Genomic DNA, 14664 nt, shown 5'->3' with positions numbered 1-14664 from the left:
ATTTGAAATAGTTCCTAAGAGGAACTAAAGAAACCAAAATATTTTCATAACTTAGATGATCCAAATAACCAAGTTTCCTTTCAAAATCAAGAAAATGTCAAAAGCAGGGACAAACTTATATGCCTCTCTCTCTTTCTAGATACAGCTCTTGGTCAGTGGGAATAAATGATTTGTTCCACTTGGTATGATCATCTTTAATTTTCCAGTCTTCCTAGAAGTAAATAAGACCCATTTGAGAAAAATGACAATTATCTATGGAGAAAGAAAGCAATCTTCCTTTCCCACTCCCCATCTTTATTCTTCTATACTCTGAATTATTAGTCAAGGATCAAACAATTTGTGTCTTAAGTACTTTTTATGTTTAAAATTTTTGATGTGTTGAGCTAATTTATAAATAGAATGTCTGAACTTATCTAGCATCAATTTTGCCAGTTCACATTTGCCACTATCAATAAGACTAATAAATGTTCAGATGAAAATGGACCTGACGTTTTGAATATGAGGGAATACCCTAAGAGTGAGATGTTTTGTAAATAAATAATGTTAAAGCTCAGAAGAAAAGGTTTAGATCAGGTTTTTATTCTTACCCTGCAATATTAACATAGGATTTTTCTTTTATTAGTTATGGAGTTATCTTAGGCAGCCCCAGTGATTGAAGCAATACATCCTTTTTGAATTTGAAATCCAGCTCTTGCTGCTGCTCTTGCTGCTAATTTACTAGGCCAGGACTGGACTGGCCTAGTTTATCCAAGCAGAGGTTCAGCAGAGCTCACTTTTTTGGGGAGTATTTATGGACTTCCAAGATCAAATCTGTGCCAAGTGGTCAAGCAATACCTAAGCAGCAGCATGGTGGCAGCTGCTAGGTTGGTTTATCACACCTCCATAGATTCAGTCAGTAAGGCAAAACCAACTCCAAATGAATTTTGAAAATTTATTATTTACACAGACAGCAACACAACATCAGCATGGTGTCAACTCCCCACGTCCCAAGTCCCATAGGATGATATCAAATTGGAGAGGCCAGATGATAGATGATACAATGGTAAGTCATTCTGTCACTGAAGAGCCAACTCTAAACTATTGCTGAAGAGTTCTTTAGTCTGAAGTTGTATCTGAAGCTCCTATGAGATGGCAAGTCCCATTCCTCACTGGAACCAAGGTGGCAGATGAGAAATGGACTTGAGATAGCTCGTCACAGTGTTGAACTGCCATGTTCCAGGAAAGATCACAGGTCATTTTGCCATGGCATGTGTCAGACTGTGGTAGAGCCTTGCCTATGCAGAGATGTGCAAGATGACCAGAATGTCATGGTAAAATTGTTCTCCTATAATCTGATGAGGAGGGGAAGATTTCAAAGTCAGCCTAGTTAAAAGGTGATATCATGGGCTTCCCTGATGGCTCAGATGGTAAAGAATCAGATGGCCTAAAATGTGGGAGACCTGGGTTAGATCCCTGGGTTGGATAGATCCCCTAGAGGAAGGCATGGCAACCCACTCCAATATTCTTGCCTGGAGAATCCCATGGACAGAAGAGCCGGTGGGCTACAGTCCATGGGATCGTAAAGAGTTGAACATGACTGAGTGACTAAGCACATACACATCATTCTATAAGTGGTGAAAGTATAATCAGGTAAGAGTAGGGATCATTATTAATGGATGAGATTTCATCAGAAAATAGTACTGAAAGTGGTGGTGGTAAATTGAAGAACTGTTACCATTCATCGCGGAGCCATCTGAATAAAATATACACATAGACAGGTTATGAGGAAGAAGAAAAAAAATCAACTTACGAAAAAGCTGATAGCCTATATATACCAAGTTTTCCCATTTTGACATCCAGTTCTTCCACAGATATCAGTAAGGCAGGTGAAGATATCTAAACTGACAAAACCACCAGATTTTTCTTCTGAATTCTTACTAGAACAACATCATTTTTGCACTGCATGCCATTTTTCACTCTTTTCTATCTGAAACTCTTTTTTCATTGGGCTGCCATGACACTTCATTCTCTTGTTCTTCTTACAATTTTATTTTCTCTTTCTCTTCTGTGGGTGTCCTCCATGGACATCTCATACTCTCCTGGTCCTCATTTATGTTTTAGGAGTAACTTTCAAGTCTATATCTTCAGTCCATACTGAGCTTCACATTCCTGTATGTGAATGCAGAAACTGCCTACTGAGAAGCCCTTCTCACTTGCCCCATGGGTACCTCATGTTTAGAATGTCCACAAAAGAATATCTCAGGTCATTTTCCTTTCCCAAATCCTCTTTTTTTAAAAAATTTTAGATGGAGAAGAAATAATTTACCCATTCACCAAAGCTAGAATCATGCAAATCATTCTTGATATTGCTGTTTTCCTAACCTCTCATATCTAATCAATTACCAAGTTCTGCTGAATATTTATTAAATCCATCTGACCCAAGTCATGTCTTCATTGGTCTATTGCCACGTCCTCCAGATTGACTTCTCCCTCCATCCTGTCTCTCTCACATCTGTGCTTCTCCATGGCTGCCAGTCAATATAAAAACATAAATACATAAATATGACCAAATCACTTAGTTGTTTAAAATTCTTGAAAGGCTATGTTTTAGGTTACCTTTTAGTTTGAATTTTTTCCCCTGATCTGGCTATTATCCACCCCTCCCCTCACGTCCTGTTGCCTCTTGCTTTGCTTTTCAACTGCAGCCATCCAGGCACTTCTAGGCAGTTGCTTTGTAACTGCTCACACATATCATCTTCCCCCCAGTTGTTAGGTTCTCTTCAATGCGTAGTACTAGACACATCTATCACTGGACTTATCATATTATCCTATCAAATTAATTGTGAATGTTTGTTTCTATTACTAGTCAATGAGCATCTTGGTCATCTTTGCATCTACAAAATAAAGCTCATTTTTTTCTGATTAAGGATACAACTTGGGCCACCACATTGGTAGTGTTCAAAACAATGTGTGTTTAATAATAAGTTTATATTCTTTTCATTAATGGCTACTAAGTATACCAGAAACTTCCCTGATGGGCTAGAGCTAGTCAAGAAAACTAGGTCTCCTAATCTTAGGTGGGCTCTGGGATTTTTATTAGACTGTGATTAATACCTGGAAAGAGCCCTAAAAACACTCTATTGGGATAATCTCAACTTCAGCCAATTTTTCTTCACTCAGATATGATTGCTGTGAGTCTTGGTCTGGAAAGGACATGGCTTGATTTAATACAGTTTACCCCTGAGGCAGAACAGCAAAGAAAGGATTCTATTAATTTAATTATAGTCTCAGGGTCTTTCTCCCTGATAATATAAAGGGAAGTTTGGCCCAGAGAAGCACGCTTAAAGGTCCGTTTATGGTTAAAGACTACTCTTCCTATTTACCTCTCTGACTACTGGAGGCATAGACAGATTTGCTTTTTTCAGAGGCTTTGGTTCTTTACTCATACTGTTAGTTGAATTATACAGCAAGAAAATAAAAACATTGTTCCAGAAATTTTGCTTTACTTTCTCTGGAGCAAGTTTTACATACTCTTCTTGAGAATAATTTGTATTTAGTTTTATCATTACTAGTCTTATCTGAATTGGCTAGCTAATTTTTCTGATCAAGGTAGACAACTTGGGCCAGCATAGAATACCTGCTTTTGGAATTATAGAAAAGGTTGGGCACAACTAAGTGGAAAAAAGAGGGCTCTCATCCTTTCCTCTCTTTCAGGACATGGACTACCCACACAGATGTTTTGTGTGGTCACTCCTCACTAATTATTCAAAAATGAAAGAGAAAAGAGAAAAAAATTTCTGATAATATATTACTCAATTTAAAAAGCAAGAAATCTAAATATTAAACAGGGAGCTATAGCAGAAACACAATCTAAACAAATTGGGAATATACCAGAAAGGGCTCTGCAAGATAGTCTGTAAATATTAAATAACTAAAAAAACATTAAAATAAGTCCTCCATTGCAAGTCTGAGGTCTGTGCAGAGCAAGCTTCTTAGCAGAAGAAATGAGAAGTGAAGATTAAGGCCCCTATGAAATAATCTAGGTTAGAACATGTGGCAGTTAGAGATCTTCAACTTGCATCTCCAGAAGAAACATTCACACATTATTTACTCTTGTCTTTGGCCCCAAAGAGACAAAGGCTTCAGGTTCTCTTCCCATCTAGCACCTAGATTCTAGTCAGAGGATCTTTGTAAATTTTGTATCTGAAGTACTTAGACTCATTACATATACTACAAAATCTTAACTGAAAATATTTTGGTCAAGACATTTTAATTTTTTATGGAAATCGAGAGGGTCTAAAAGACAAAAACAGAAAACTATAATAATTGGATTAAAAGATGATTTAAAGTGGTTTATTTTGATATAGTTGCAGACATCTAACAAGCTCTATCTCCAATTGATTTAATCAATTTAATGTTTCTCCTTTACCTGCTTCCAAAAAGAATCCAAGGCTGCTTCCAAAGAATCAGTTTGGCTTTTATATCTAGACTGTTGAAGTATGTGTCACATATCATTTAGTGCACTGTTGCGATATGTAGTTTATGACAACATACCTTTTCCCCTAATCCTTGAGATTTGTTCATTGAGAAGACAAAATTAAGAGGTTGAAGTTTTATGTAATAACGTTTTACTAACAAAAATGGGGCAAGAGATTAACATTTTGAATAAGAGGCAAAAGAATATAAAAGGTAGTTTATTTGAACAGTTGTAGAGAGACTTCCTCAGGAATACAGTGGCTCAGGCTCTATGCCCTCAGTCCAGGGGCCCGGGTTCCATCCATGGTCAGGGAACTAGATCCCACAGGTAGAAAGTTATCTCAGGTGATTAGATTAAATAAATTCCTTAATGTAACATAAATAGGAGAATGTGTACAACCTAATTCTGTGATGTAATTCTCCATATCCTCTTTTTCTAGGGCCTTTTTTCCCATTTTCTCTGGCACTTGTCTTTTCATGAAATGCATGTCTTTTATTTTTACTGCACCCTGGCCTTTAGCATTTGTTTTGATTGATATTACATTCATTATGCAAACAATATCTCACTTTAAGCTTGCTTGCACTATGATGGATAGTCTGGTTGCTTGTCATAAAAACACAGCCAGGATACACTGTTTGGGTGTTTCAGCCAAATTTCTTCATTTCCTATATTCTCAGTTGGTACTGCTCAGGAACACTGATGGTGACTCTCAGCCTCCTTTGTCATTAACTTTCTGAGAGACATGGTCAGTTAACAATGAATAGACCTTCCCCTTCCAAAGTACTGTTCATTTTGTGACACTGATACCAATCTTTGTACTAGTTTAAAAGCTCATATTGTGGAATCACCTTAACTTGGTATTACAATCATGCATCATGATCTCAGACAAATTACTTAACCTCTTTAAGCCTTATTCATTACTTTATTCAACATTTTTTGAACTATGTGTCATAGGCTCTGGGGATAGGAAATGAACGTGATAGCCACGAGTTTCTCATCTATAAAATGTTGCTAATGATAGAACTGTTTTGAGTATAAAATATAAGTAAAATACTTAGCACAGGGCTCAATAAATGTTCATTGTTATTATTAGCACTATTATTTTGATCAAATTACTTTCAACATCTCTCTGTGACTGTAACCTCTAATGATTCACAATGCATCCATTCCATTTCTGAATATAAAGCTACTCCATAAATTACTGATGCTTGGAAATGATCTTTTATAGAAATATTGATGCAGCCTTCTGAGAACACGGGAATGGAGGCACTTCAAAATAAACCTTTCACGCCTGGTTAAGCCAAGAAAAAAAACTGTAAATCACACCACGATCTGGATTATGAAAGGAAGGTGCTATATGTGTCTCATCTGAGTGTAGACTTATCTAGATAATCTACATTTCTTTCCAAAATCTTCAGTATACTTTTAAGTTTGTATTATTAAAAAAAATAAATAAACCACAGCCTACAGACAGGTCATCTTAAGTTTTACTTCTTGTGTATCACTAGCCTGAAAAGATCAAAAATATTTTTACTGTGGTTTCAGCTCTTTGTGTGTTTGAGGGGCGGGGTGGGGGTGGGGAGGTGTCAACTCCTGTTGGTTGAGAAAAGTGGCAGTTCTGCATCTCATGCAGTTGAACTAGAGAAAATGGGTTACTGCAGGGGCTGGCAAAACCTACTGCCATTACTGAAACGGTTGTACAAGTAAAACTGAAATGGTTATACAAGTAAAATGAGTTTCTCTTTTACTCAGTGAAGCTATTTAAGAATGACAAAGATAAAACATCTACAATGGTGGCAGACTGCTTGTGTCCAAACATTCTAGGATGAATTATTTGTCGTTTAAATCGAGCCTCACTAGGCAAGCTTTTTACTAAGGATTGCACAGGAGCCTGCGTAACGTTTCTGAAGAATGGGAGTTTTGAAGAATCGTTTTCCACACTTTGTCACTCATTTGCAAGCCCAGTGTTACCCTTCAGTTCTTACACAAGAATATCTTTAAACAAAAGGACATCCCCTAAAATGGGCACTGGGCGCTCTGAGCCTCGGTGGACTTGGCCGAAAACCCCATACCGAGCCCTTCAAAAGGCACGTGGGGCCGAACCTCCCTCAGAATCGCCGCGGCCGGCGCTCGCAGGCTCCAGGCTGGGCGCCTGATTTCCGCGGCCGGTGCAGCACCGGGGACGGTCCCGAGCACCGGCCCTCCTGCCTCGTCATCGCTGCGTCTCTGGCCGGCGGGGCCCGGTCCCCGTCCGCGGCACTCCACGCCTCCGTCTCCGCGGGCGTGCGCGGGGCTCGGGAATCACCTCGGGAGCCCACTCAGCAGCGGGAGGGCGGGAGCGAGGAAAGCCCGGGCTCCCGCTCTAACCCCCGCGCTCAGCGGCATCCCCCTCCCCGCGGCGGCGGGGCCACAGGTACCTCCTCAGCCGCCTCAGCAGTGGGCGCTCAACTGGTGGGCAGGGCGTCCCGCCACCGCCGCCGCGTCCGCTCAGAGGCCCTTCAGGGCCGCGCTCCCGCCGCCCCGGCACCTGACTGACTGACTGACCGACCGACCCAAGGCCGCCGCCGCCGCCACTGCCGCCGCGCACGCGCTCCTCGTCCGCCTCCGTCCCGGGGCTGCCCGCAGGGCGGGAACGCGACGCTGGAAGCCGCCCGCACCTGCCTGACTGACAGGCAGACCCCGGGATCGGGCCTCGTGCGGGCGCGCACGCGCACGCGCATCGCGCTCCTGCCGTCGGCCCCGGGGGCGGGACCGCGCGGCAGCGAGCGGGCGGGGGGCTCGTGGCGCGCGCGCCCCGCACCCGAGGGCTGCGGAGAGATATTTTGGGTGGCAGGAGGCCCCTCGTCATTTCCGCCGGGTAGCTGGTCGTGCCCGGGGCTTCACTCCCGCGCACGAGGCGAACGGGCAAGTTGGCTTCGGGAGTGCGGCGGCGGCTCCTTGCCTTAGCGGCGCGACCCTCGGCAGTGCAAGCCATGAACTGAAGCCCCGAAGGGACCGAGACCCGAGCGGAGTGGCCGAGCCACGGCTGCAGCCGCCACCTCAGCGGGGAGCGAGCAGAGCCGGCGCGGAGCCGCGACCCCGGCGCCGCGACCCCGGCGCCTTTCCCTCCCCGTCGCCTCTCCCACCGCTGCTGCCCGCCGTTTCCTGCGAGACATTGCAGCCGCGAGACTCCATACACAAAAGCCGCCTGCTCCGCGCCGCCCGTCCAGCGAGGCAGCGACCAGCGAGGGACCCCACCTGAGGGCGGCTCAGGCTGCTGAGTTCGTTTTGTGTCTGAGCTCCGCGCCCCGCGCGGAACCGACCCCGTGCCCATGGCTCTGATCATGGAACCGGTGAGCAAATGGTCTCCGAGTCAAGTCGTGGACTGGATGAAAGGTAATGCCCGCTGTGCGGACGGCGAGGCGGCCCTGGGGCGCGGGGTCCCGGCGCGCGGGAGGGAAGGGTCGCCCGCCGCGGCCGAGCCCGCCATTGGGGCTGATCTTGGGGCGCCGAGGGCGGCCGGGGACCGCCGGGACTGATGGGGGCTCGGGATCCCGGTCTCCTATTGTCTCCAGTCAGTGGCTTCCCAGCTGGAGAGGGGCGCGGAGAGCGTGGGGGTGGCCGGCGCAACCCGATGGGAAGCTGGAAGCCCGGCGGCGGAATCCCTGTCTTTCCGCCTCCTGGCTACCCTCAGGCCGGGAGGATGTAGCGACCCTGGTTTTCCCCCTCAGGGAGGAGGCCCCAGGGACTGTCGCCCCTTCCTCCGGCTTCTTTGTTCCTGGGAATCCTGACACCCCCTTGGCGGCCGCCCCTGCCAACTGCCTTTTCTTGCGCCAACTCTCCCGGCAACTTTTAAGCCCACATAATGGGGTCAGGACTCGGCCGCAGGGGTTTGGATCCGGGGAGCTCACCCTCTTCCCCAGGTTGGGCTGAGGATGCTCGAGGGATGCGCTACTTTGGAGGAGAGGAAAACATGCTTCCCCCGGGACAGCATCTTCGCTGGTGTCTGTGGCTCCCTCCTGTGCATCCCCCCTCCACCCTCACCCCGCATCCTCTGCCTCCTCCTCTTCTGACCGCTTGAGGCTTTGCATCTTAAGGCTTTTTACTTGGGGCTCGACCCAGGTGTAAGATGATGCACATTCAAGTGCCCCCTCATTTCTTCCATCTTGAAGACGCTCCCCTTTCCCCCCCTGCAATTTCTAATAACCATACTTAATTTATTCGCCTTTCTAATCTCAAACGTGGGCTTTTTCTCTAGTCCCTGGTCTTTCCTGCCTCACTGTCTCCCTCTGTTGTCTGAGTTAAGGGGCCTGTAGAGGACCCCCTCCTCACGACCACTGCACCCCCTCCCATCCTCAAGATTCCTAAGATTTGGGGAATGCTGACGGGGGATGGATGGGATGGAAAAAAAAGGATTCCTCGCTACACTTGGGAGATGTTAGAGCTTTGCCCGTGGTTATTCTTAGGCACAAGCTCTGGGTAGATTAGTCAGGGACCAAGGCTTATCATTTGAAAATGCCCGTTCCGAAGATGGGGGAGCCCCTTCTTAGGGCTTGCTTAGCACTCAGACTTTCTAAGCTTCAGGTACTTTAGAACGAAAGGTAGGGTGATTGGAAGGGATAGAGAACGACAGGGGGAAACTCGATTTTTTTTTTCTTTTTTCCCTGACCCTTTTCCGCCTCTTGTTCTTGTGGATTTTCCTTTATCTATTTGCTTTCCTTTTATGCCCTTACTTGCTCCTTTATTCTTCATTTACTTCGTTTTTCTTTTCTAATATGTGGAAAGTGCTTTGTAACTGCAAAGCACAGTACAAATGAGTGTATTGACTTAAATAGAATTTATTATTTATCGACTGCCCCCCTGTGTTCGGTGAATTGTGCTAAGGTGCTATGGGTGCCATGACTAAGACAAAGTCCTGCAGTGGCTCTTTTTTTTTTCTTTTTTTTCCTGCAGCTTCTTCTCTTTTCATATTTGCTATGGAAATTCCACTCTCCTAGATTCCCATCAATTTTAACACCCTTTGGAGTGTCAGATGCAGACAAACATCTGTCTTCTCTGTTTCTCAGTCATGGAAGAAAGAGCCAGAGTATATGCAAGAAGCAAGAATGCTTAATTAAAATCCTTGCTTTGAATTTGCCTGTAAGATTACTTTAGTTTCAGTCTTGTTACTGAAGTACTCAAAGAAGAGCTCTCTTGGCTCCATGGGAGTCAGATTACCTTCAGAGACTACCTCTCACAAATTCCCATGATGCTTGTAGTGAGTGCTGCATACTCCATCTTCTTCACCTCCCACCTTCCCAGTACATTTCTGAGGTTTCCCCTCTACACTTTAGGTCCGCTGAAGCATACAGAACATATGATGTACATATTCTGACACACATCATTAGTTTCTCAGTACACTAGTCCTTTAAAAATCTCTCCAGCCTAAAATGCAGCTTCTTTGAGGTTGAACTAACATCAATTGCTATGATTTTAAGTGATTGTTATATTTAAGTTGAATAATTTATTTTCCTACCTGTTGGTGACACATTTTAGCACTATTTGAAAAACCAGAATTCATGTGTCTTTGTATACATTAAAGTGGAAGAGAATCACTGATGTATCTGTATATTTCAAGTCCCACACTGCTTACTGCTGAAATTCCCATAATCTTCATATAAATTTGATTGCAAATACTATTGGAAAATAAGGTTTAAAAAAGTAGTTGGATGAAACGAACATATCCTCTAATTAATTAAGGTAACTTACACTGTTACCTTAATTAATCCCTCCCACTCTTTTCCCCAAATAAACTTTATAAAATACACTTTAAAAATACTTTTCACCCTTTCTTCAGATGCACTAATGTTTAAAACTCAATTCAAGCTGTAGCTTTGGAATGGCTAAACCTCATTTAGTGTTGTATGTAGTGTTATATAGGCAGTACCAAAGCATGAATAGGACTTTCAAACAACTGTAGCATTGTGGGAGTTCTTTAAAAACATGCTCCTAATGTGACAGTTTCATCATCCTTAACATTTAAAGCATATATATAACATACGGTTTCACCTGGTCACAATTGTAGATAGTTATAACTCTCTTTAGTAAGGTATATGCTTTATGTTCTTTCTAGGCTATTTTTTTCTTCACTAAACAGGAAATGAACTGCTAAGCATATAAAAATAGCATGACCATGTATTTAATACTTCCAGACAATTATAGAAGTGCTATAGAAACTCAGTCAGCAGAGCGGGAAATGAAAGGAAAAACTCCTGGCTGACAAGATTATTAAGCTTTGATAGAATATATTCAAGTTTAATTATGAAGGACCATATATATATATTGCAATTCACTTTGATTTATTTCTTTTTATTAAAATATATTTCAGGACACTTAAGTATTAATCTATGTTAATTGAGTGCTATGAGGAAATAACTTCCATGTTTTTTGCTCACTCCCAACTTCACTATTTGTAAAATCCAATACTCATTGCATTTTCACTGACAATAAAAATTTGGTATGAGACAGTGTCAGTGTTAGTTCCAGTAAATATATGAACTCCTCATGAGTCAGTAAAATAAGCATTTATGTCCCATATTATCCTGATAGTACTTCACACAATCTGGAAATGTCTCATAGCCTTCAAAATTAATTTAAAAAATGAATTTTATAAAAATACTTTTTGACATGAATCAGCCACGGGTGTTCATGAGTTCCCAATCCTGAACCCACCTCCCACCTCCCATCCCATATCATCTCTCAATACAGTATTGTAAAGCAAAATAAAGTAAAAATAAATAAATAAATAAATGTACATCCACAGGGGGGAAATAAATTATGTAGGGGATTTGTGATAAGTATGGCAATAAAAATGCTTTTGTTGTCTCTAAAATATATATATATATATATATATATTTTGAGAAAATCAAATACTCAGTGTTTGAAACTAACCTTTTTCAGTTGGAAATTGCATTCAGTCCTCTTGTAATTTTGACAAAATTTTAAAACCAAATCCTTTTTTACAGTAAATAAAAACAAAGCAGTTATTGGAAAAAGGTACAAAAGTAGGTCAGTACAGTAACTGTTTCTAATTTTTGCTCAGTCTATTACTCTAAAGTACATTATTTCTTAGCTCCTGTCTGTTCACTTGCAGTGCCTGGAAATATTTCATAATCTGCAGTTTCTTGAGTCTACTTTTTTTGCCCTCTGAAATATAACAAAAACCCCTGAACAAGTTAGGACCCCTATTACTAGTTTTATTACTCATTTTCCTTATCCATGTCACACCCAATAATTCTAGTTTTTTTATCACACCTTTTCTGACTTTTGAAATTCTTTCATAATATCCGTATGACTAAGATAAAGTTATTTTCCTGGACCAGCTCCCTTTATGACATTTTTCCAGTGATCTTTAATCCTTTTCTGGATCAAATAAAATGGATTATTGTTTTCAGAGTCAACCAACAGGCCCCACTTTGCTGATCTTCTCTTATGGTCTCTGTGACTTAGTTTCATCCACTCTTGTGTTATTGTGATTCCTAAAATAGTCTATATTTTTAAGATAGCCTCTTAAACCATCCCACAATTAACTGCTCTGGTCTTTCCTGTTTACTATAAACCATTTTCTTTAAGAAGCATTCACTGACTTCTAATTTCTGTCTGATGACTCAGCCTTCTTGAGGATAGAAAATGAAATACATTATTTTAGGTCTTAAAAAATAGATAAAGCCAATGTTTTGTATACAGCTCTAAAAAAGAGGAAAATGCAGTGATAAAATAAGCTCTATTTAGTATAAGAGTGTAAATGCTCTAAGGGAAAATGTGCCTGGTAACAGAAAGCAGTTTCGACAGGTACAATGCTCTTTAGTAATTTCTTTCTCCCCTCATAGGACGAGACCTGAAGTTGAAATTTATCTTAATCAGGAAAATGTCAAAATTTTGAGTTAACTGTCTTGAGAGAGAGATCAGAAATAATTTTCTGGCAGGAATTTGAAAAGTATACACCATAAGGGGAAAAAATATGTTAAATGACCAAACTGGTGCTATCACCTCTATTTGAAAAATAAATTTTTTTCCCCAATTGCAATGTGACTAGGTAGTAACCAACAGTTACCTGCTTTGGATTTGGCATTTTTGGAACAGAAATTCTTGTCATTTTATACAAAGAGGAAATTTACCTTTTTGATATATAGAGTTGAGTTCACAAGAAACATTTTATTTATAGTGTCATTAACATTTGCTCCTTAAGGTAACACTCCTAGTGCACAGTAGGAAAAACAGTATATTTATGTAGATATATTCTAGTCCTTACATATTATTTACTCAGTATTTCAGCGTGGAAGCTTCTTTAATGGATGGATTTAAATAATTCCCTGCTTTGAAGAAATTAGTCTCTGTAAGGGATGGCAGTGACATTGACAAACCTTTGCCAAGACAGAGATAGGTCCCAATTAGTACATTTGGTAAATTTTAAGAGTTTGAATGTGTATACAAGCACGAGTGGAAAGAGAAGACGATGATTTTAGTAAGTCAGGAAAGAAGCCATGAGGTAGCTGGGGTTTTCGCTGGGGGTTAAGCAGTTTATTTAATTAAGGTATATTCTAAGAGGGATGTATTCTAAATGTAGAAGCGCATCAGAAGGCTGTAGAGTTGAGACAGGGTGATTAACCAGAGGGGTTGTGTCTGGGTTTGTCTGGTTGAAGGAGAAAGGTGGGCAGTAGAGGGAAAGTGAGGGAGGAGCATGAGTAGGTGGCACAAAAGTACAAGAACAAATCTGCATTTCACAAAGACAATAAAACTCTCATCGTGTCCTGAGTTTAAACAAATACCACATTATAAAACTTTGGCTGCCAAAAATAAGCCCACAAAGAATGTGTATTGAATTGGTACAGCTGTTTCAAATCTGTTTCTCAGGAATAATTTGGAAATAATGTTAAAATGAGTTATTTTGAAGATTAATTACATCATTAACATTATGTTGTTGAATATTTAGAAATTTACTGATCCAGATTCTTACATGAAGAATGAAGATGGGCTTTTAAATGTTGACATTGTTCTTAAAACAATGATAAACTATCATTTTCATTTATAGCAGAGTGACCTCTGATTAGGACTACTTTTAGCTTTCTCTGTGACTTCCTTCACATTTAAGGTTTATTGTGAAAACTGAAGTATTAACTTCTACAAAGAGTCCTAGAAGGATGGATCATCTGTACTGATTTAAAGGTGGGGGCGAGGGAGGGTAAGTAACTTGGAAAAAAATAATGGAATCTTTTGTTTATGTTTTATAAGTTTTATAAGTTTGTCATAGTTTAGTGTCTGGCTGAAGAACAGCCAGTGTAGTCTTAGCATTCAGTGAGTGAATTCAGTTTTCATACATAGCGTAGGCCTGTGCTCCCCCAAATGGTACATTTCTATGATTGTGGAAGCCAAATGATCAAAAGAAGCCAAAGAGTTGATTTTTGCTAAGTATTTTAGAACATTATTTTTACATTAAAACAAACAGATATTATATTCATGCTATAGAAAGCAAAATTGGCAGGATTTTAAAGATGAGACCAGAGGCTTAACAGGAATCTTAACAGGACTCTTAAGCTTGCAGCAGGCTGTTTAAAGCTGCATTTCCCAGACCTCCCAGGGTTATGAGTGTACTCCATTTAGCAATTATGGATACATCAGTGGAAAAGTTTGGGAAGTGGTGGTTGGGTTTAGAAAACTTAAAATTTATGTACTCTGCTTCTTCTTTCTCTCCTATTTCAAGGGTCAAAATAAAATTTCAGTCAAGGTCATGATAATTATAGCATCTTTGTTGTATTCATAAAACTGTAGTCAGAATGAATTTAAGAATGATTCTCTTCTGATCCTACCCTTTCACTTCTCACTCACCCCCCTCAATTTAAAAAATTTAATGATTTCTCACTGTTTTGAGGAAAAGGTCCTTAAAATGGCCTATAAGACCCTTGAAAGTTTGGCTGTTGCCTATGCGGTAAACCTCATTGCTAGCACCAGCTAGCTGGTAAACAGCCAGCTCCACTGGCCTTCTTTCAGTCCTGTTTACCCTGCCCTTGAGCCTTTGCACTTTTTCTTCACCCAGTTCAGTCCTGCTCATCTTTCAGATCTCAGGCCTCCCATCCTCTACCTTAGAAAAGCCTTCCTGAATCCCCAGATCACACCAGATCCTCAGTTACGTGTTATCTTATTGCCTTGTATATCTTCTTTGTTCCATTTGCCATTTTTACCTTGATTTGTGT

At 41.3% G+C, this 14664-nt stretch overlaps 1 protein-coding gene across 4 annotated transcripts in view; it reads left to right on the top strand.

The window, feature by feature from the left end:
• Positions 1-7767: 7767 nt before the first annotated feature.
• The window catches only part of CNKSR2 (connector enhancer of kinase suppressor of Ras 2), a 281248-nt gene continuing 274351 nt past the window's right edge, over positions 7768-14664 (top strand). For all 4 annotated transcript variants that reach the window (XM_068962234.1, XM_068962233.1, XM_068962231.1 and 1 more), the window contains exon 1: positions 7768-7831. In XM_068962234.1, coding sequence (XP_068818335.1) covers positions 7768-7831 — 64 coding nt within the window. The remainder of the gene's footprint in view (positions 7832-14664) is intronic.

Source organism: Capricornis sumatraensis, chromosome X, assembly GCF_032405125.1.
Source record: "Capricornis sumatraensis isolate serow.1 chromosome X, serow.2, whole genome shotgun sequence".
Taxonomy (NCBI): domain Eukaryota; kingdom Metazoa; phylum Chordata; class Mammalia; order Artiodactyla; family Bovidae; genus Capricornis; species Capricornis sumatraensis.
This window is presented reverse-complemented; position numbering and strand designations above follow the sequence as displayed.